The sequence below is a fragment of the Squalius cephalus genome, assembly GCF_949319135.1.
Source record: "Squalius cephalus genome assembly, chromosome: 15".
Classification (NCBI taxonomy): domain Eukaryota; kingdom Metazoa; phylum Chordata; class Actinopteri; order Cypriniformes; family Leuciscidae; genus Squalius; species Squalius cephalus.
In genome coordinates, this window is record NC_137136.1 from 14,659,656 (window position 1) to 14,683,359 (window position 23,704).

The 23,704-nt window shown below is 38.2% G+C and overlaps 1 protein-coding gene across 21 annotated transcripts in view; it reads left to right on the top strand.

The window, feature by feature from the left end:
• Nucleotides 1-23,704, top strand: part of mef2d (myocyte enhancer factor 2d) — a 54,613-nt gene that overhangs the window by 26,392 nt on the left and 4,517 nt on the right. For 3 of the 21 annotated variants that reach the window (XM_079895598.1, XM_079895609.1, XM_079895612.1), the window contains 9 exons: nt 4,403-4,540; nt 8,805-9,012; nt 10,295-10,351; nt 13,601-13,779; nt 15,879-15,907; nt 17,874-17,998; nt 18,316-18,532; nt 20,256-20,324; nt 22,430-22,480. In XM_079895598.1, the coding sequence (XP_079751724.1) occupies nt 4,403-4,540; nt 8,805-9,012; nt 10,295-10,351; nt 13,601-13,779; nt 15,879-15,907; nt 17,874-17,998; nt 18,316-18,532; nt 20,256-20,324; nt 22,430-22,480 (1,073 nt within the window). Of the gene's footprint in view, nt 1-4,174; nt 4,310-4,402; nt 4,541-8,804; nt 9,013-10,294; nt 10,352-13,600; nt 13,780-15,878; nt 15,909-17,871; nt 17,999-18,315; nt 18,533-20,255; nt 20,325-22,429; nt 22,481-23,704 lie in introns of all 21 variants that reach the window. The other 18 variants (XM_079895616.1, XM_079895617.1, XM_079895614.1 and 15 more) reach the window with 14 other exon arrangements.

Consider the following 23,704-nt stretch of genomic DNA (forward strand, 5'->3'; position numbering starts at 1 on the left):
GGGGACTTAAAGACAACATGAAATAAAAATGTGCCTTTTTAATTAATTATTGGTGTGATACATCTATGCTCAGCATTCTGATGAAAAATATAATAATCTTTTATCAAAATCGAATTACTTTCTTTGCTGCTTAAAAAATGTTTGATTTTGCTGACATAACCATGGTTATGCTTGCAGAGAAAATAATAGTATTAATGTTTTCAGAGCCCATTTTTCACGATCCAGTCAAATCCCACTAGATAAAATCAAGCCCTTGGAAATACATTTTTACTTGGAAATACATCAAATTGTCGACATTTAAAGGGACAGTTCACTCAAAAATGAAAATTGTTATCATTTACTCTCCCATGTTGTTTTAAACCTATATGACTTTTTATTTTTTTTATTTTTGTAGAATCTTCATGCAGCTCTTAAAAAAAAATATTTAAAATACCATTAAAGTAGTCCATATGACTATTTATCCTTAGCCCTATGAAAACATTTGAAATGCAGAAATGAGAATGAGATTTTCATTTCAGTGTCACATCAATGCTTATTGCTGAGTTTTTCTTTTCTCCTTATTGTAACTTGACAGACAAGGTCCAGACTTACTTATGAAAAAGAGCTGTATGTATTCAAAATTTCTCGTATTATGTACCATGAACTTTTGGTGAATCTTTTCCTTTAGTGCCTTGCACATTTTGTTTCATGTTGTGTTTAAGCAATCATTTCCTAGCAAGCATTTATATAGAAGCCAGGGCTGTCAATCGAAATATGTAAACAATTACATTATATACAATATAATTAATCAAATTAACCACTTTCTAAGAAAAGCTCCAAATGAAGATTCAAACAGATCAGGGGGACTAATATATTGTGTTTTAGGGCCTGATCTGTGTTACAGAAGGCCTAGCATCTCTTGATTGTTGATTGACATGGAAAAAGCTGGAAAAAGTTATCATTTTGGCTAGTTTTGTCACCATAATACCAGGGCAAATTTCAGAATTCTCAATGGTAATTTTGGGAACATAACAAAAAGATAATAGGCTATTAAACAGTGCTTTATTTTCAATTAGAATTAAATATCGTTATAATTATCAACAAATTAAATTAAAACAATGAAATGTAGCCTTAACATTCATCAATTAAGTGCATTTAAAAGTTTTAATTAATTAGAGTTTTAAAGTTAAGTAATTATACAAGTAAACAGTAATACAGAGCAAATAAACAAAGTAAGCACAATGAGAGGTGTTCTACTTTTATTAAAAGCATTGCTGTTTAATTAGTATAAATTACATCATAGACAATGGCGGGTTTATTCTGCTTTTATTTACCCTGCAAAGATTTTTTTTTTTTTTGTCCCATCTTTTTACATTCAGTTAAGAAAAATCTGCTGTGTTTACATTGATGCCATGCCAAGCTGGCATTTTGACCAAGAAGGGCACATTTATGAGCATTCAGAAGTAACCACCAATGACCAGACAGCTTTTAAGAATTGAATTGAGTAGTCTATGGTACCAATACTACAGAAAGAACTGAAATTTAATTTAAGTATCGACTTGATACTGAAGTACGTACCGGCACTTTTGACATCCCTGATATCAGCAGTTCCTTTCAAGTGCGACCATTGGCATTAAATGGTCGAGATGAAATGACTGTGAACTTTTAACCTCTGTCTGTAAGAGATGAGAAATCTGTGTGTGCTGGACATCGGCTAAGCCCCCTTCGATACTGAGATGATGTACTTCATCCTATTCTCTCAGATCCGCCTCCGCAGTGGGATGAGCCATGGGTTATCAGCCAAGATCAGCTGCTAAAATGATTCCATTAGCCTCATGTATGAGTTACAGTCAGACTCGCCTGATAATGGCAGACACACTGCCTTTAAAGGAGGAATGGGGATGAAGGGATGACGAGGAGAAGTGGAGAGTTCAGAGGGGCCACTAATCTGTCAGATGGGTGTATCTGGACGCTATCGTGAGTGTAAGCCGGCAGGCTGCGGCGAAGCCGAGGCTTTAAACGCGTTCTCAAGGGAGGGAGGGGGTTGCAGCCTTCTCTGCTTTACACACTGCAAATGGAAGGTGACATTACATTCTGCCTGTGTTGGACATCAGCGTGCACTTCCGTACAAAGGGAGTTATGTACATTGTATATAATATAAAAATAGTTGTTGTTTTTTTGCTTCAGCATCATAGAAGAAGCATTTTTGGTTCCCCAAAGAACCTGTCAATGAAAAGCTCTTAAAATAACCTTTTTTTCTTATTGTTAAGAACATTTTAATAATCTTGATTTTAATAATGATGTACTTGTTTTTCACTGTAAAGAACCTTTTGTGAAGAAAAGGTTCAATGGATGATAAAGGTTTTTAATAGTACAATAAATGTTTTTTTCAATCGCAGATTCTTAAACTTTTACTGTGGTCCCTCTCAAATGTTTGCTAACATCCCACATAGGAAGTGGGAGTTTGAAAAGACAATATGGGATGGAGAGAGGAGGAGAATAGAGGACAGGAATGAGTCAGCTCGATAAGTCGAGGAAGAATGAGAGCATTATTGGATTAGAGAAGAGACACAAAGACATAGTGTGAAAAACCATCGAAAACCATCAGAAAGGAGCGGAAATGAGATGAAAGAAGAGAGAAAGTGAAGGTCGAGGGCTAACGTAGATTAAATAATGTAAAGACAGGAAGGGTAAGCTCGAGAGAAGGACAGTACAGGGAGAGGGAAGGAAGGCGTTTCAGGGGGAGGAGCACTACTGAACGAGGTTAGCCAGTCAGAGGCAGTGGAGCTCTGCAGGGGAATCTTCCCTTGGCAACACAAACAAGCACCCGCCCCATAAAGGAGAGACAGCAGGCAGAGAAATACAGGGACAGGTGAACAGATGGAGCCGACTCAGAGACAAGCTGATCAGCTGACCCACTCCTCACTGTGTGTGTGTGTGTGTGTGTGTGTGTATGTGCGAGAGAGAGTGTTATGCTATGAACGATACAGCTAATTTAAAGGCTTGGGATTTATTTTTTTCCACTCGATCTTTCATCAAATCTTCACCGAAGTCTATATATTTTTAGCAGCACTTACTAAGGCTAATCGCTATTCCTCATACTTGGGAATAGGGATTTCAACCAGTCCCTATTCCTAAACAAACCTACTAAAATCAACTCAGAACACCTTAGCAACTGCACAACAAAAGCCTGACAACACCCTAGGCTTCACCACTGGCATTTTAGTTCATTCTAATTCATTTACTAGGTTAAAAAATATAATATAATATAATTATAAATTGTGTAATAATATAAATCATTTTATTATGTACACTATATTTCAAATGTTTGGGATCAGTAATGAGTAGAATTTAGTTTGAACTTTCTATTCATCAAAGAATCAAGGTTTCCACAAAAATATTAAGCAGCACATATGTTTGTAACATTGATAATAATAATAAATGTTTCTTGAGAGCCAAATCAGCATATTAGAATGATTTCTGAAGGATCATGTGACACTGAAGACTGGAGTAATGATGCTGAAAATTCAGCTTTGCCAACACAGGAATAAATGACATAAAAAATGTTTTACAATATTACAGTTTTTATTGTATTTTCGCAAAATAGACTTCTTTCAAAAACATAAAAAAATCTCACAGACCTCAAACTATACATTATATAATACATAATTGTAGTGTAAGTGTTAATTGTCCAATTAAAAGTGTTGATCTGGATTACACTGGGTCAGTTTGTTTTATGCTATATTTTCTTTTGCACATCCTTTATGTAAATGTGACCTCTGTGAGCAAGAAGAAAGCAGTGCTGAAAACTGTTTTCTGTTCAGCCTCGATACCCCCATCAAAGCTACTTAGAGAAAATCTTGTTTGGAAAATCTTCTCACAAAAAAAGAGAGAGGCTGTTTTCAGGCTGAAACCGATAAACTGAGTTTCTCTCTTTTTCAGCCTCCTCTTACTTATTTCCAGCACACAGTTGTCAAATGGGCTATGCAGTTTCATCTTTTTCCAAGTCGTGGTGTAAAATTGAATTTATCCTCTTCACACTCTCGTCAAACATTTTGCCGATGTACAGTGTTCTTGGTTTATGTGCCCCATGTTACTCTATTGGTTTAATAAATCACTGCTTCTCTCTGATTGACATTTTGTGTTTCTAAGTGTGAAATGTGCTCCTCTCCCTTTCTTCTCCGAATGCTTTAAGACGTTGAGAAAGAAAGGCTTTAACGGTTGCAACAGTCCAGAGCCAGACGGGGACGATTCGATCGACCAAAGTCCGTTACAGGAGGACAAATTCCGCAAGAGCGAGGAGCTGGACATCCTCTTCAAACGCTACGGAGTGAGTATTCCTCTTTACCTTGTCGTTCTAACCTCCCTCCTTCTCTTTCTTCCCCTCTGTCTCTCTCCTGTCCTCGGTTGGAAATAAACCAAGGCTCTGAACAAGAAAGAGCACCGGGATTCGGAGAGCCCAGACCCCGAGGAGCCGTTCTCCCTCACGCCTCGCACAGAGGAGAAGTACAAAAAGATAGACGAGGAGTTTGATAAAATGATGCAGAGCTATAGGCTTTCAGTGAGTACCCGTGTGAAGAGGCCTGCTGTAGGCCCCGGCAACCAACTCACACAGCCTGCTGTCGGCCCGGCAACCAACTCACAGAGCACCTAGCAACCATCTTTCACCCCATTCCCCTCCTACCACCCCTCAATCCCCTCTGAATGTGTGTGCTTGGGCAAGGAGAGGGCAGTCGGGGGCGAGAGGACGAGTGTGGGCCGCATCCCTTTGATCCTCACAATCCACTTTTTCAAATGCGCTTGTGATTTATAGCTCTCTTGATTCTGTGTGCTGTTGTTTCGTGTTTTCTGCGATGACTGATGCTTGTATCGCATTTGCCAGGAATAGACTTCTGACTCATCTGGGTCCCGTTTAAGGCGTCAGTGAAGATAATTTTCATTAAGTCACTGTCAAAAATGCTTTATGCATGAGACCTGCATGAGAAATCTCTTCTCAGGAGGTACAAAAACAAGAAAAAGAACGTGCTGCTCGCTATCTCAATAAATGGTGGGCCCAAGTTTGATATCATTTACATGTTGAACGTGATTCAACATGACGTGGGCAGCAAAGACGAATTAGTGTAGTAACTAGCGTTCTCTTTCCTCTTGAATGCTAATGGGTCTGGAAATGAGAAATAAATCGAAAAGAGTTTCGTCGCCTGACGAAGGGGCAGTTTTCCTCTCTCTTGCACCCATCCCGCTCTCCTCCCAGTGCACCATTCCCCACCCGGAGCACAAAGAGAATCATCCAGCACCTCGCTCTTTCTCTGCCACGTAATCCCAGCATGAGCGCCCGAGGAAGCAAAGCTAAAACCTTAATCCCTCTCGCTAGGGACACCCAGCAGCATGTGTACTACGAGCTCTACTTAACAGGCCGGAAAATGATCAGTCTGTAATGAGTTTTTAGATATTCACAACTAACGGTCTGACACTAACTGTCTGGCAACCTGCAGTGGATAAAGCTGGATTGTGAGGGGGAAATTTACTTTAGGTTGTTGTTGTTTGTTTTTTGAAGAAACATTAAGTAGAAACGGTAGCTTTATTTTCTGGTAATGTTTTGAATATCAACTTGGAGTAATATCAGTGGTATAATCAGTGATTTTTTTTTTATTATTATTCATTTTGTCTTGGTTTATGCTGGATATACTCTACCATTCAAAAGTTTGGGGTCAGCAGAAGAAATTAATCATTTCATTTACAAGGATGCATTCTATTGATCAAAAGATTTCTATTTCAACTAAATGCTTTTCTTTTGAATTTTTTATTCATTGAAGAATCCTGAAAAAATGCATCATGATTTGATGTCTACTAAAATATTAACAGCACAGCTGTTTTCAACATTGATAGAAATAATAAATGTTTCTTGAGCACCAAATCAGCATATTAGAATGATTTCTGAAGGATCATGTGACACTGAAGACTGGAGTAATGATGCTGAAAATTCAACTTTGTCATCACAGTTAAGGAATAATTCAAATAGAAACAGTTATTTTAAATTGTAATAATATTTTCTAATACTACTGTTTTTACTGTATTTTTGTTCAAATGAATGCAGCCTTGGTGAGCATACGAGAATTCTTTTACAAGCATAAAAAATTCTTACCAACTCCAAACTTTTGAACAGTAGTATATATCAGTTGATTTTGGATATTTAGATGTTACATCTAGAATTCTGAAGTGAAATAAGATTACATTCATTTAAATGAATTTGTATTCATTATTAAAGTGTGAATTACCTGCTTAAATTTTGTGTTTTCACGTGTGCAGCAAATTCCGATCTTTGTCAAATGTGATTTAAAAACATCAGATTTTTTTGTGCCAGTGTAAATGCAGCCTAAAGTTTTTGATCGGATTTGGTTGGATTATAAGACCCCAATTAAATCTACTGAGTATAAATTGCCCCTGAAAGATCATTCCTCATGTGCACTGTGATCTGCAGTAAGCTCCAACTCAATAGGACTTCATGTTAATGTAATTGCCAACTTGTTTCCCAAACCAGTCAGTCTTTCTCACTTCACTGGTCACGCTCTTTCTCGACGTCACACAGACTGTTTTTCAGTACCAAGTGTCATTCCAGTCACAGTTGTCTATCGCCTCTCTGTGTGTCTAGACCGATATTATCTTCAGTCTGTTGTATTTATCTTCAGTTGTTGAAGGCACATTCAGATGTGTAAGATTGCACTTTCTGGCTGAGAAATTAGAGACTAGCACACTAGATTTTGGTGTATATATTCAGATGACGTGTGTTAGGTGCTCCAAATTTTAAAACCAGCTGCTCGCCTCACACTGACTCTACTCTGCCCTGCCCTCCCTTCACCCTGCCTGGCCTGCGTGCAGTGCTGGAACTTAGTTGCTGTTTCGTCCACAGGCTTAGTGAGTAGCATGCTATGCTACATGGGTTACTCCCTCTAGAACTGTAGCTCATATGTATTTACCCTGGAATATTCCTTTAAAATAGCTTTGGCATCACTAGATTCTCATTACAAGTAATTTCTTCGAAAATAACAGTTTTTATAGCAGATGCAGGACCATACTCTTATATAGATCAAAGCTGTCGGAGGTCAAAACCTCACTGTGATTTGACAGATATTTTAATTTATTCAGTATTGGTTGATATTGGATATTAATTGTGCTGGACATTTCCTGTTTTTTTTTATTTAAATTACATTTGCTATCATCTAACACTCACTTAAAGTTAATCTTCAAAAAATACTAATTATTTAATTACACTGTTAAATGTAATCTTTAGCAAATATAAAATACACAACTGTATATTATATTATCATACTGTACATTATAAATTTGTGTTGCCCAATGTTTATAAATGGCTGATTTAATACATTTAGTGTTTTAAAAAAAATGTATTAGGCAAAATAGTATAGAATTGCTAACACTTTACAATGAAATTCTATTTGTTAACATTAGTCAACATGAACTAACAATGAAAACTAGCGCATTTATTAATCCTGATTCATTTTAACATTTAATACATTATTAAAATCAAAAGTTGTGTCTATTAATGTTATTTAATGGACCTGAGCTTACATTAACTAACGATGAACAGTTGTATTTTTATTAACTAACGATAAAAAAGATGAATAAATACTGTAACATGTATTGCTCATTATTCAATACATGTTACAGTATTGATGCATGCATTAACCAATGTTAACTAATGGAACCTTATTGTAAAGTGTTACCACAGAAATTGTAATACTGGCCATTTATTGTTAACATCCATATATGGAGGTCAAAACCCCGTTCTCACTCTCAGGGACTATAATCATCGTACTTCAAACTACATTTTTCTGTCGACGCTCAGACAGAGAGGCGACAGAAGAAAGGGAGAAGGACAGAGAAACAGCCAGACTATCAAACTGGGTCCCACTCAGAACACAGGAGGCCTAGTGTGGCCCACATTCTAATTTTAGAGGCCCTGGTTTTGCTAAGGATCATGGGAAAATGGGTCTCCATCTGAGCATCTGGACAGTTTGAGTCCACGTTGAGTGCCGAAGCTGGCTAATTGCGCTTCAGAAAGCACGAGAACGAAGATCGGCTGACTCAGGAGTTGTCACGGCCACATGCCCCTTGTTTGAAACACCTGAGCCTACCCTGCGCGCTGGGATATTCCCCAGAGCCATATTATCAGTTTAAGGACAACTGTTGCAGACTAAAATTGGGTTTAATGCTGGGGTACAAAACAAAACAGATCCTAATGCTCTATCAGATGCCAAAAGCAAACAAGAAATGGTGCTAATATCTCCATACTGAAATCTCAGGTGGCCAGACTGTTAATTTTTTATGAATCATTAAATACTAGTGTCCGGGATGCCTAGAGACTGTAGTGTGTACACCGTGAGTTTTCAGAATCTTAGCTTGAATGTGTGGTATGGATAAAATGTGCTCATAAACTGCTGCTGAAACTGAAATGAGTAGAGGCTTGGACCCGGAAACAATATTCCTTACATCACGACGTAATAAGCGAATAGTGTTCACATTTACAGTAACTATAAATGCTGGATGATTCAGAGAAATCTGGATGGAAGTGGAGCGAAGCTTTTTTCCTTTTCCTTCCGTTTCCAGTCTGGACCATTCGCGCAGTTTTTAAGTCTTACAAAATTAACTCTGCACCTCGTAGCTTCACATGCTCTGCTTTGGAGATGTTTGCACAAGTCACTGCATGCTATTAAAACCAGTGTGTGTCCGTTTGTGTGTTGTCTTGATGTACATGCAGGTGTGCGAAGTAAAGCCGCTAACCGTTTCCCTCTCTATCTGTGCTTTCTCAGTCCACAGTGCCACCACCCACTTTCTCCATGCCAGTCACAGTACCGGTGTCCAATCAGAGCCCTCTGCCATTCAGCAATCCCAGCAGCCTCGTCACCACTTCCTTCGTCACCTCCACTCTCACAGACCCGCGCCTGCTGTCGCCACAGCAACCGCAGCTCCAGAGGAACACGGTGTCTCCAGTCCTGCCACAGAGACCTGCCAGCGCAGGTAAAAGATCAATGGTGCCGACTACCCGTAAGCAAAGCAGGAAGGAGGAAATAGTAACTCATGTTGTGTACATGTGCTTATAATGTTTGCCTGTGGGTGTCGGATTACCCGGAGCAGCTGTTACTCAGACACACCACTGATTTATGCTTAAAAGTGTCTGTCAAACCATCATCTAATCTGCTCTGGAGTGGTTACATAGTGTACTGATCACTTTTTATTAATGCTTGCGCAATATATTGGTATGATACCATACTTGGCCTCTACATGCCACTTTCACTTTCATTTAGTTACATTAATGCCTCGTTTCCACCGAGCGGTACAGGACAGTACAGTACGATTCGGGACGGTAAACCCTGATCTGGCTTGCGTTCCCACTGCCAACATTAGCCCTACTTGATATGCATGGTGTATGTCAGAAAGTAGCGATCAACGTCATAATGTGTCAAAATCCAAAATGAGTCGTTTTGGCAGCTTGGTTTCAATAAAAAATGTTTTTGAACAAACAAGGAAGTTCTGATACTTTTATAGTACAATGGCCTCTTATATTTCAGAAATTATATTTCTCAATTAATGACCCCTTTAATGGACCTGTTGTGTGTAATGCATCAACCAGCATTAATAAATAAAACCTTATTGTAGTGTTTTTGTATTTTGTAACTGTAACTGTAATTGTAACACCAGCCATTTCTCGGTTATCAGCCAGAACATAAAAATAATTATCACCTTTGTTTTGGCCAGACTTTTAATATTTATACATCCCTACGGCATGCGATCTCACTTCAGCCCATTCTGTGAAGTTTTCTGTTCAGTATTTCAGTATCAGCTTGTTTTAGCATCAGATAAAAGCCGTTTTAAACCTGGGATCAACATCTCGAGAGATGCAGTTGTTAACAAGGTTCAATGCATCTCATTTTGATGTATATGGAATATGTGGTGTAAACGCTAATGTGTTCTGATGCACCCTTGAAAACTCAAAGGATTACTGACGTAACAAGTAATCACCGTTAGAAAGGAAAATGCTCGATTGAATCATTTTAGAATGGAATGGAAGATTTAATTGCCACAAGGCAGGAATGGTGGTAGGCGCAGCTTTTGCAACATACATGAGATGGTGTTTAAAAGTGCACATGGGCAATTGTATAATAGCATGTACAATATATACACCTATATCGTTCAAAAGTTTGGGGTCAAATGTATTTCCTTACATTTGGTCCAAAATACAAAGAGAGTCTGTAGTCTGTAGATTTCAGCCTTCCTGTAAGCTATTCTGTCTTTTTTCCAGGTGCCCTTCTGGGAGGTGACCTCAACCATTCAAATGGAGCATGCCCAAGCCCTGTGGGTAAGTTTTCCTTCCTACCAACCAGGCGGCCCCAATAAAACCTCTTCATTTTCACCTGAATAATGCATCAGTCTGAGTCAAACTGCTTAAAATTGAAGGGCACGCTTAAGACCTGCAGAGTGGAGCGAGGGTTTTCAGTCTCATCCGATAAGATATGATCTGATCTGACTGTGATTATGAGAATGACAGCAGCTCCATGAAGGTTGTCCGGACACAAAAATCTGAAAGCGGGTGATCAGAGAGACTATCGGACATCCACCATACGCTCACACACCTGTTCGCGTGTGACAGCTGAAGCTCACACTCTGTTCTCCAAGCATGCCTGTAAACACCCTCATGGGACCATGGGGCACGAGTGACATAAATGCTATGGGTCAACACCATGCATGTCAATTTTCCTACTCCGTCTTTCCATTTCCCTTTGTTATCGTTTGCTTTTTTCTCTTTTCTGTTTCTGTGCTCCTGAATACTTGTCTTCCCATCCTCTTTCCCTCTCAGCTGTTCTTCATATCTCACACATGACAGTCTGAATACCCAGCTTAAACCAGCACGCTCCGTCCCTTCCCCTCCCCCTCTGTCACACTCCCTTCTCTCCTCCCAGCCAATCTTGACAGTCCCTGACAGCTGTTGGTTCTCCTGCCTCTGATCTTCAGAGAGCACATGAAGTCTCATGGACATTTTAAGTGGGCATTTAAAATGTGAACATTTAATCAGTAAAGAGGCTGAAGGCCTTTGTGGAGTCACTTAAAAAGAATAACTTCCATGGTTTCTTGGAGGTTGTGTGTGTATTCTTCGGCACATTCCACAAAATGGCACATTTGGTATTCCGTGGCCTTTTTTTCTTTCTTTTTTTATACTTAACTTTTTTTAAAGCGTTAGGCCAACTTTTAAACTTAAACCTAAATTTGACCAAGCATGAAAGGCTGTTAAAATTAAAACAAAAAGATTATTGACATAATCTTTCTTTTTTTAATTTAAGAAACTTTCTCAGCTCTTACCATACTGCTTTTCCTTGTCCATTACCAATCCTTGTCTCTCGTTCGCTCTCTCTCTCTCTCTCTCTCTCTCTCTCTCTCTGTCCATTTCCCCTCCCTTCCCTCAATTCTCAGCTGTTGCTCTGGGAATGTCAGCATTGACGTCATGTAGCATTCCTACCATTCCCATGAGAGAGAGGGACAGAGAGCGAGAGAGACATGGACAGAGACGAAAAGAAAAAGGCAGTCAGACCTTTGAAGTGGAGATTAACAGAGGCCGGGGCTTACAACCAACACACTTATTTACTAACACAGCACACTCACATATACACACTCATATCTACTGTATTTACCATTATACTCTCTGACCCAAGTTCATAGAGCATAAACAAGTGTGTTTATACACATGTTTCTGTCCCAGCCCCCCTCTAAAAACCAGACTGATCTTGAAGCTGTGTTTCCTGGGGCAGAGAACAGCTGAGCACGTCTCTTCTCTGCTGCCAAGGAATTGCAGCTCCCTTTGCAATCTCTTTCCATTCAGAGCTGCTGACGCGGTGGTTGTTTTCACACACACACACGTCTAGCAGAGCAAAACGCAGTTGTTGTTGCCCTGTAACCGGAGCTCAGATAGGATAAAATGTCAAACTGCAAGTCTCTCCAGTATGAAACTCTTAAAATCATTCAGAAACTGAGGACATCTACTTTTGACAGACTTTATTTTAATTTAGTGTTTTAATTTAGTTTCGTTTTTTAAAGCGTCAACACACAGCACATTTTAGAAGCAGTAGGGGATACTGGGATTGATTGGCAGAGTTTTCATACTTTATTCAAAATCTCTGGTGTTAAAAATATTAAGATGATCCAGCAATGTAAAAAAAAGAACATTCTTAAGTAAAATAAAAGTTTAATTTAAAAGTGTTTTTAAAATGTTTGAACACAGTTGGCACAGATTGTGGGGTTGGTTGACTGTGTTAAAATGATAAACTAAAAATAATATTGTTTTTACAATTAATGTAATTATTGTCTGAAATGATGATTAATTCAGATTGGTTTTATATAAATATATATAAATACATTATATAATCATTATTGGTATTTTTATAAACCAGATTACACTCTTCATAAAGTTTGTCAGAACTCATAATTTATCACAGACTTGTATCTGAATATAACTGGTTCCTTTTTCAATGAATTAACCCATTTCATGTATTTTCATATTTTTTCAAATGGAAATACTTTATTTATTTTTGTTTTTTTGTTTTAGGCTTTATGGGATGTCTTAGAATCCGTGAGTGTGAATCAGCACCAGAAATTTAACCTGTGCCATCAAAATCTTGTCGCCAACCAATCCTGTCTCCCCTACAGCAGCAAGTTAAAATTGCATTGCTAAAAATATTTGTAGTATAAATGTTTGAGATATTTCTGTTCAGCTGAGACATCAGTGGGTTGCCATAGCACTAGTGAGTGACGTTCAAGTTGTGTTGGGAGAATAGTGTTATTCGGTTCCAGAATGTGGGAAAACATTGGGGAAATCCCCCAGTCTCTCTCTCTCACTCTCTCTCACTCTCTCTCACTCTCTCTCACTCTCTCTCTCTCTCTCTCTCTCTCTCTCTCTCTCTCTCTCTCTCTCTCTCTCTCTCTCTCTCTCTCTCTCTCTCTCTCTCTCTCTATTTCTCAGCCATGCTCTGAAACCACACACATATTTTGCCTTCCTGTGAAAACACTGCCCTTGAGTCAGATTAGATCAAGCATTTCAAGTGCTACAACGTTATAAACAAAATAGAGCGAAAATATTTCAATAACAAAGAAAGAAAAGCTGAGAAGTAAGTCGAGGAACAGGATAAACTAGTGTCAGTCAGATCCCTCCAATCCCTTCCCTGTGTGCGTCTGCTTGTGCGTGCGTTTCCTCCCATAAAGGAATGCAGTTCTCCAACCTAAAAAACAGTCATTATTAATCCTCCAATTACAACATAATAGAGTTGTAATCCCAAAAAAACAGAGGATTTAGTTTGCAGCACAAAGTGTTGGAAAACACATCTGCCGTGGTGAGGGAGACACTAATAGGATTATTTTTTCCCTGGTGGGTAATTATTGTGTTTTTCATCAATACAAATTACAGAAAATATGACCACAGTCGTGTATCTTAATTTTGTTTTCATAAAATGCACGAGTGTTTCTTAGGGTCGATGAGAAAGAAAGCAACCAAGGTCTTTATTTGTAAATCTCTTCGTTGACATTTCTCTGTCTTTTCCTACTTTTCTTTCTTGTTCTGTAGCCAATGGTTACGTCAGTGCCAGGGCCTCCCCAGGACTCCTCTCAGTCTCCAACGGCAACAGCATGGGGAAAGTAGTCCCGGCTAAATCTCCCCCTCCACCCAGCACTCAGATGGTGAACAGTCGCAAACCGGACCTTCGGGTCATCACCTCTCAGAGCAGCAAGGGCCTCATGCAGCTGGTGAGCACTTCCACATTGCTCTACAGGAGACTTGTTGGGTCAAACATCATCAAATCTGGAAGCTATGTTACAGCATAACAAAAATATATGAGGGCTAATGCTCTCATTGTTGTTCTACACAAGAATTTTTCACGAGGACCATGAGAAGGGAAGGGAAAGTAGAGCTGTCAGACTGAGCTGATTCATATACGTCTGTCCGTCTGCTTTCAGTATGTGTGTGCGTGTGTGTATGTGTGACCTCGTTTACACCTTGTGTTGTGATGTGTTCACAAGTGAGCAGTACTAAATACATTTGCGAGTACAAGATAATTTGTCATCGCAATACACTACTAATTTGTAGATTTAAGGATTGTAAACTTTGGTTTCAAGGAGGTTTTTTTTTTTTTTTTTTAATGTTTGTGTATTTATATGTGTGTATATATATATATATATATATATATATATATATATATATATACAGTGCAATGCATAAGTGAATACACCCATGCTAAAGTTGACTAAAAAGAGGAATAAAAAATCATATTTTGGAAATTGAACTTAATGCCTTAATTTAAAAAAATAGGAAAAATCCAACCTTTAAGGACACCAATTTTCTTTGTGAATGAATAATGTATCGTAAATAAATAAATGTTCTTCCTTAAAATACATGGTTTTATTTCAGTTAGCCTAAAAGCTAGTTTGATTTGCATTGAGAGATGATCTTATGGAAAGTACCCCATGCCAATCTCTAGGTATGGTGAAGGCTATGTGATGATGTGGGGCTATTTTAATTCCAAAGGCCAAGGGAACTTTATCAGGATGCATAGTATCCTAAAAAAAAAAAAAAAAAAAAACTTAAAAATAAAAATCTGCCTGCCTCTATGGGAATTTAACATAGGGGTGTACTCACTTATGCACCATGTATTTTAAGGAAGAACATTTATTTATTTACGATACATTATTCATTCACAAAGAAAATTGGTGTCCTAAAAGGTTGGATTTTTCCTAATTTTTTAAATTAAGGCATTAAGTTCAATTTCCAAAATATGATTTTTTATTCCTCTTTTTAGTCAACTTTAGCATGGGTGTATTCACTTATGCATTGCACTGTATATATATATATATATATATATATATTATAATATTATAATATTATTTCTGATAAATAAATAAAAATGTTATATGTATATACACACTAGGGGTGTAACGGTACACAAACATGACGGTTCAGTTCGTACCTTGGTTTTTAAGTTGTGGTTCGGTACAGCAGGGGGAAGTAAACTAAACACAAAATTGCTTCTTTTATCTTTTTTTTATTAAACTGTTTTTTTTTTCTTCTTCTTCTTTTGCAAATATGTCTCTGTGTTTAAATAAATGTAATTATAATTAACATTTTCTTAAGGATAAAAAAAAAAATCTATCTTGGATAATGCTGTAAACTATATAGAGAGCCCTTAATTGCGCATTACTATAATATTAAAGGTTACAATTAAAAACAGAGGCCAAATTAGTAAATTCAGTTGCTATTTATTTTTAGATATAATAATGAACGCTCAAATAAAAAAATAAAAAAACATGTAAATTGAACATAAGGCAGGTTTTCTTCTAACTTCTAAATCTTATTATAAAGTTAATTTTCTACTCCAATTTATTTTTGAAATATAATCATAAATAATTTTGTCAGATAATAAATACCTTAACCAATTTTAGTGTTTTGTTCTTCCCTAATATTTATTATAGTCATTTAAAACAAATCCCCTCTTGACATTGCATTTGGCCACTACTGTATATGTGTGTGCATAACATGCAGTGATTATTAAAATAATCATCATTATGTTTTTTGTTTTTTTATTAGTACATTTTTCAATTAGTTTAACATTTAAAAAGTATATTTGGAAGTAACAGTATGCCTCCAATAATTGTGCTATAAACATGCAGTATCATGCTGATGTAGTGAGTAATAGATGCAGTCATGAGGTCTGAGACCCTTCACATGAAATCTGATCAGAAGTGGTTACTGCCAGTTGTGTTCGTATCGAGATGGAAACCAAGTGTAAAACGGGGCTTGAGTGTGTGTTGGAGTTGTAATCTCTGTTTTCTATTTGTTTCTGGCCTCGCAGACAGATGAAGAGCTGGAGTTGGTGAGTGAGGTGAATACAGCTCAATTCTTTTGACTGTTGTGCTGTGAACGGTCTCATTTCACAAACGAATGATTTATGGATGTTGTGTATTTAACGTGTAATTTTCTGTCCATTTTTAATACACTGCATTTTTCACTGATCGAATTGTATTGGTTAAACAGTTTTTTATTGTATTGAAGAACACACTGTTTTTCATATATGATCTAATTTGCGGTCAGTGAATTGGAGTTAAATGCGTGCTGTTTATTCAGTTGCAGGCTGACTGCCTGATTATTGTGTGCAGTTTTAAATGAATGCACACACACACTCAAGGCAAAATGCACATATGCATGGGTTGATTTCACATGAGTCAGACACACTAGATCAAACGTGGAGCGCATCGGAGCAGAAGCCCTCACTCCAAAGATCAATTTGTCTGTCTGTCTCTCTCCCACCTTCTTTCACTTCTTGATGTCTTTTCCTCTAATGATTGTTGTCCAATGACACATTAAGTGTAGTGCATGTCCATCTGAGTTTTGGGGGGTTTCCGTCATCTCAGCATCTGTATCTGTGAGTGTGTGCATGAATCATGGGAGTCTGTTGACTGTAAAAGTGGCCTCTATCTTTATCCCCTTATAAAATTAAGAAAGGTTTAAATGTAAATGTTTGACGCTGGTTTACCCTGAAGTCAAAGTCTGCATTTTGTTATCTTGTGTTTTGTAGTGAAGTGGGGGTTTTTCTTGCATGATTCAGATAAGGGCTCAACAATGAGGATTTTTTTGTGTGTGTGTGGTGAATTTTTAATTCCCAAGCCAACATTTTCAACAGCCCCACCACATAATATGATTACACACACACACATATCAAAGGTCCTCATCAATGTCCTCATCAATTTCCTTGGTGCCATATTTAAATGAGCAGAATTCACAACAATGCTCAATACATCATACAAAACCAAAAGATGTTCTGACAGATCATCCAACCGACCCGAAACACTTTCAGACTGGCCCTTGACCATCCTTATTGTTGAGCTCTTCAGAGTTGTAGGACATTTATCTCAGTAGCTACGTTTACATGGACACCTTTTGTTTCATTGTTGATTGATTGAATCCGAACGTAGTGTTTACATGTTGATGTGTGTGTTTGTGTCCGAAACAAGGACTGGTGGGACATTGTCCTGCTCCACTTCACAGACGATGAGTGGAAGGAGAATTTTAAAATGACGCGACAGTCATTTATGACACTCCGCATCTCATACGTCATTACGCCATCTCTGCGTCCTTGCCCATGCGCAGTACTTTCCAAGTTTTCAATCCGATCAAGTGTTTACATGTCCTCTCGATCAGATTAGAAAAGGTTTAAACCACCCCTACAATCATTCTGATTGACGTGGTTACATATGACTTTTTTTATTCCGACTGTGCTGATTACAACCGGATTATTAGGGTCCATGTAAACGCGGCTACTGTTTTACACTCAGCTGAGAGTCTAGAGAGATGTTTAGAGTGATAATCTGAAGCTGTGGAGCTTACGTTGTTGTTTATATGGACCGGTTGATTATTACTATTCTTAAAATGGCTTTTAGTACTTTAACCCCCGGATTCACAGACAAGGTTTAAGATAGTCCCAGACTAAAATGTATGTTTGAGCTGTTTTAACCGAAAGCAACTTGCGCTGGCGTATCTTAAAATATGTCAGTGCCATTGTTTTGTCTCAAGATTCACACCAGTAATGTTTTTTTTTTCTAAGGCACGTTTCTAAAAGCTACTTAAATGTCCTAATTGAACTAAGGCCTAATCCTGGCTTAATCTAAACCCTGTCTGTGAAACCTGGCCTATGATGATCTAAACTATTTAATCTTCAGAAGTGTCTGGAATTTGAAGATTTTGTACATACACAAGTCTTCCAGAGGTGTTTGTGTCCTTTCTTTTCCTTGCCCGGAAAGTCAACTCTTGGTACTTTTGACTCTATCGCTCTCTGTTTTTCTCTCTCTCTGGCTTTCCAGAACGCTCAGCGATTAGGCGCCTCTCAAGTGACCCAGCCTCTTACCACACCAGTGGTTTCCGTGGCAACGCCAAGCCTCCTGACTCCATTCTCCATGCCAACCGCCTACAACACAGGTGAGAGTGACATCATGGGGAGAAGCCAAGACATCCGTCACTTTGCAGGCCAGCACAGATTCGAGAGAAATAAACACGGCCATGCTTTAGTTAACACTTCAGAGAGATGCTTGCAGATGCCATGGTCCATTTATCTCTTTTACTTGCTCTCGTTCATTCTTTCACAGGCTAGATTTATCACTGGAATTTATTTGGAGCATAAAAAGAAACGATAACTAAATATAGATGTTATATTATCACAGCTATAGGAATCAGAGGCCATAAATAGAATTCAGTAAATAAATATACATTAAATGTTCTTCTTTGTTTTCATGCAGAGTACCAGCTAACAAGTGCAGATCTCACAGCCCTCCAGGCCTTTACGCCGTCGGGTGCACTGTTGCCAAGCAACATGACCACTTGGCAACAGCAGCCATCCGTATCCCAGCAACAACAGCAGCAGCCATCCGTATCCCAGCAACAGTCTCAGCAGCAGCAACAACAGCAGCAGCAACAGCCACAGCAGCTAACTCTGGCCTCCCTCAGTAATCTTGTGTACGTCTCATGCCTTTTACAAACTCTGTCTCTTGCTCTCACTTACTCACACGTGCACCTGGTTCTTCGCTAACCACATGTCCATAGTGTGAGGCCACATGCACCACATCTACTTCCTGTCTACAGTGGAGCGAAGTTTCAGTGATATACACCCCTCTAGTCTTGAGCTAAAACTCTTCGATTGTCTTGATGTTTTACCTTTAGCTACATCTAACTAGATAGAAGTTTAGTGGCCAACACTTTACAATCAAATATATATGTTAACATAGTTAATGCGAAAGATAATATGAAATAAAATTTTAAATACTCTATAGTTCAGAAGTTTATTCAAATCTTACTGACCCTACTTTTATTCCGCAAGAATGCATTCAATTGTTCAAAATTCGTAGACGTTTATAATTTTACAAAAGATTTAATGTTGATCTTTTAAAACATTTTCAACACTGCTTTCAATGATGTTTAGCAGCAAATCAGCATATTAGAATGATTTCTAAAGGATCATGTGACACTGAAGACCGGAGTAATGATGCTGAAAACTCAGCTTAGATCACAGGAATAAATGACATTTTAAAATAGTTCAAGTAGAAAGCGGTTATTTTAAATTGTAATAATACTTCACAATATTGCTGTTTTACTGTATCTTTGATCAAATAAGAGACTGAAAAATGCACGTTTAAAGCATTTATTCATTTAATTTCTATTTCTACATAAACTAATACATTTCAATATTGCAAGATGTATACATTTATTTAGTTAAATTATCATTAATCTAGACGATAAATGCTGTAAAAAAGTGTTCATTGTCAGTTCATGATACCTAATGGAATAACGAATTAAACCTAAAGGTAAAGTGTTAGCATTTAGCGTTAAGCTAACATATATTTTTTAGAAACTGCATTAGCACAAACTAGTGTCCTTCCTAGACAGAATTTTTGGGCATTATCGTCTAGGTAGTCAGCTCTTGCATTTTGACACGTGTCCACTGTAAACTGTTGGGAATTATTACATATTAATCTGCAATTTTATTCACACTAGATAGAACTGTAACACTTTAATCAAGTTGTACTTTGTGTCTCTCTGCTTTATCAGCCATAGAGAGAACATTGCTGCTGCTCTATAACTCAAAACTGTGTTACAGGGGCATCTAGACGGCCTGAATATGATGTTTCATGTTCAGGATGTGAATAAAATGTACGGGGCAGAACAGCTGAATGCCTGCGCTACCTATTTTCTCTTTATGCATCACATAATAGCCCGAGGCTCAGGTCAAAGGGAGCTGTACGCTGCATTATTAGCACGACACATACATCTACCTTGCTGTGAATTTGCTCCGTTTTTTTTTTTTTTTTTTTCAGTATCCTTCAGCGGTATAGGAGAGGCCATGATCTCATAGCAATCACTTGAACAAGAACGATCTAACGATCATCGGTAGCACACAACCTAAAGCCTGCGTATTCTCCCTTGGAGATTGACCTAAATAACTCTCTTTCGGTCTCACACAGACGTTTTCCTCTTTTTCTTCCTCTTTCTCTCCTCCCTATGGGGGGCGAACATCGAGGTGTTCTAGCCTGCCTTTAATGCCTGCTAACAGCGGGGTTAGCGCTGCGCTACGCTCTCATTAGCGTGACTGTTCGCTTCTGTTAATGCTGTGTACAGATTTTCAGATTTCTGGAGCAGGTCTAACCTGCCGTGTGTTTGTGTGCTTTCTCTCATTTGTTTACAGCATGTGGGGCTCAGACAAACAGAACGGAGAGATGGCTCACTGCATCTCTGGTCTAGCTGCTAATCTCAGGTGAATGGGGTCCCACGGGCACTCTGTGTCCTCCAGTCAAACCGTGGGCTCTCTGTGTTAGCCAGTCATATTCTGTGGGTGCTCTGTGTCGGCCTATTATGCACCGCTGTCCTGTCTGTCACCTGCCACGGCCTAGTTGTCATGGTTACCGTCTCTGGCCGTGCTGAAGAATGTTCACGCTTTCGTCGTCTCGCAGATGACCATTTCATCATCTGAGTTTCTCTTCATTAAATCCAACTTTGTGTCTTTTTATCTTTTTCTTGTTCATTGCTTATTGTCCAGTGTCCTATGCGTGACGAACAGATTTACACAATGCATTTTTCTAATGAATCTAGCACATTGGTGCCCTGATAACTGAGCAGGTAGAGATTAGAATTTAAAAGTAGGACAGATTAGAATTTAAAAGTAGATCTCCATCATGTCCTCCCAAGTGGGTCAGGACTCTCTGGGGTTCATTCGTCCGTCCGTTTGTAACCTGCTGCATGGCCACACGTTCATCATGCCAGCAGACCCTGCTCTGAAGCACCTCAAGCACCACATATTATATAAACCAGGCTGTTTAACACAGCAGGTCAAGGCTTAAAATGCTGATCATTTGATCAACAGCAATGCATCATATTAAACATTATATGTCTATTCTATATGTTTTATTTTATTTATAGTAGCAATAAGTTATATTCACATATTGGCACTGGAGACGACTTATTTTCACATTCCCGTTCTGGTTAATGCCATTTTAATATGATATGTGCACATTATTTTTAGTCACTTTGCTAAGAAAGTGACTGCTGAAGAGCATCAATGTATATGACGATTGATTTGTGTGTTTTTTTAAACAACTTGAACTGACCTATCGCTAAGCCCTGCTTATAAAAATAAAATTGCAATTGCTGCTTTTCACAGTATTACTAGATAAGACTCTTTTCTACTGTAAGTCTATGAAGAATCTGTTTGTATAGATAGCTTCAAAGAGAATTGTAAAGAAATGACCTAATAATATGGCGTATCCAGGATACAGGTGGTATTTGTTTACCAAGTTATTATATTATTTGCCAAATGAACATGAAAGCATCAGTAGTTTATTGTTAAATAATTTACATGTTGATTCAGGTCATAGTACAATCAATAGAAATTATATCAGTTGTAGAATAATGTTTTTTAACTCATACAAATTATTTGTAATGTTACACTTGATTCCATCACACTTTAACTGCATTTTTACCACTTTAAAAGCCCATTTGCTGAAAGTTGTACTGTTCGTTCTTATCGGACGCTCTGTAAAGCTTCAGGACAGTAACCAAGAGAGCCTAGCTAATTCCTTACTTTATTATATAATGTTAATGTTCATTTTGGAATTTTACCTCCATAACTTGCATTTTTCTGTGAATTTAATTGTAACTTCTCTCATAGACCTCAAGGGGGCGTAAGAGTAGTTTTAATTTCATCTAATATTTGATGTCCTCTCTACTCTCAGTTCAAAGAAGAAAATATTAATACAAATATGCTGTATGTGTCAGGTTTAGCAGGATGAGAATATTTTCATGTTTTCAGTGCAGCCGTGAGCTGATTTCATTGATCAGTAATGCGGTGTCCTCATATCACTTGAACTTTATCACGACTTCCCACTCTCCTGGCAACAGCTGCTGCGTTCTCTGCAAATATACAGTGAATTTCAAATGAATTTCTCTCTCTCGTTATGCCTGAGAAACTGTCATTACGTCCCACTGTTGCCCAGACTTCCTGTTCATTCTAATATAAATGCTAATGGAGCCGTGAGAGCTCCCCGCTGCTCCGCCACCCTGTCTTATGTTCTCATGACATCAAATCATTTTTCCTTGTGCCGGCCTTTCCTGACCAGACTGGGGTGAAGACTCACTCTTTCCGCTATGCATGAGGGTGGGATATTTATTTCTGTTTTTGGAAGTAAGCATTGAGTTGGGTTTTCTTTCTCCTGCTGAATAAACAGTCCATGTTAACTGTCCATAGACATCCGTCTGTCTCTGAACTGTTGTAGATGAGTAAATGCTGACATGTACGTGTGTGTTTGACATGACGTTGATTATTGCAGATGCTAGAGTGGGTTTTGCCTGTGTCTCTCTCTGCAGTGTGACGTCTCAGGGCAGCTTACTCTTGGGCAGGGAGGAAGGGATCAGCTGGTACTGTATCTGGCGTTTCCTCTCTCCGTCTGTCTCTGTTTGTTGTCTGACTTGTGGCCGTTTTCTACGGCTAATGACGCTAACTTCCGTGCTCTCTCTTGGTTTTCTCTCTCTATCAGTCTCTGGCTGCTTGGGCTGTAGGAAGCTGGGCTTTGTCTTTGTCAGTGATTTGCTGAGTTGGCCTTTCTTTCTGTTTTGCATTAGAACATACTGAAACAGCACCTGCAGCATCATCAATCAACCTGTACAGGCCCACAAGACCAAACTCTGTGTTTCGCAACCCTCTCACCCTCTCTCTTTATCTCTTTTTACATTTGTTCACTTACATTTGTTTTCTTTAAACAAAAACGTTTTTTTTTTTTTTTTGGTCTTCCTGTTTACTGTTCCACTTATTTGTACTTGGCTTTCTTTTTCCCCCCTTTTTGATTTCTGCTACTTTTCCATTTTCTTTTCTCTTCCATATTCATTTCTTTCATTTCCACTTCCTTTTCACTTTCCTCCTTTTCTTTTCCATTCCTTTACAAGTTCTTTACCCTTTCCTTACTTACCTTGCGTTACCTTACCTTTCCTCCTCTCTTCTCATTTGAAGAGTATTACTGTATTACAAATCAGACCTTTCCATTCCCATTTACTTTCCTTTTTCGATTTCTTTTTTCCTCTTTCTTTTTACTTTTCTTTCTTTTCCCTTTTAGCTTCCTTTTCCTTTCTTTCTTCCCTACCCTCCTCTCCTCTCCTCTTCATCCATTTCCATTCTCTTTCCTTTTTTGATTCCTTATATTCTTTTTCATTTAATTTCATTCTCCATTTCCTTCCTTTAGTTTTTAGATTTTTTTCTTATTTTCATTTTCCCTTCCATTCCCATCCCATCGCTTCCCTCCTTTTCCATTTTCTTTACTATTTCGATTACTCTTCTTATTTTCTTTTTCATTTAATTTCCTCTTCCATGCCGTTTCCTTTCCTATTCCACTATATCCTGTCCTTTTCCCATATTTTCCTTTCCTCTTCCTTTTCACTTCCTTTTCTTTTTCCTTTTAGTTTCCATTTCATTTTTTCTTTCTTTGCCCTTTTGTTTCCTTTCCTTTTGACTTACTTTTCTTTTCCACTTTTCCTTTAATTTTCTTTTCCTGTTGTTTCCTTTTTCCTTCCATTTCCAATTCCTTTCCTCCTTTTCTGTTCATTTTCCTCTCGTCTCGTCTCGTCTCCTCTCCTCTCCTCTCCTCTCCT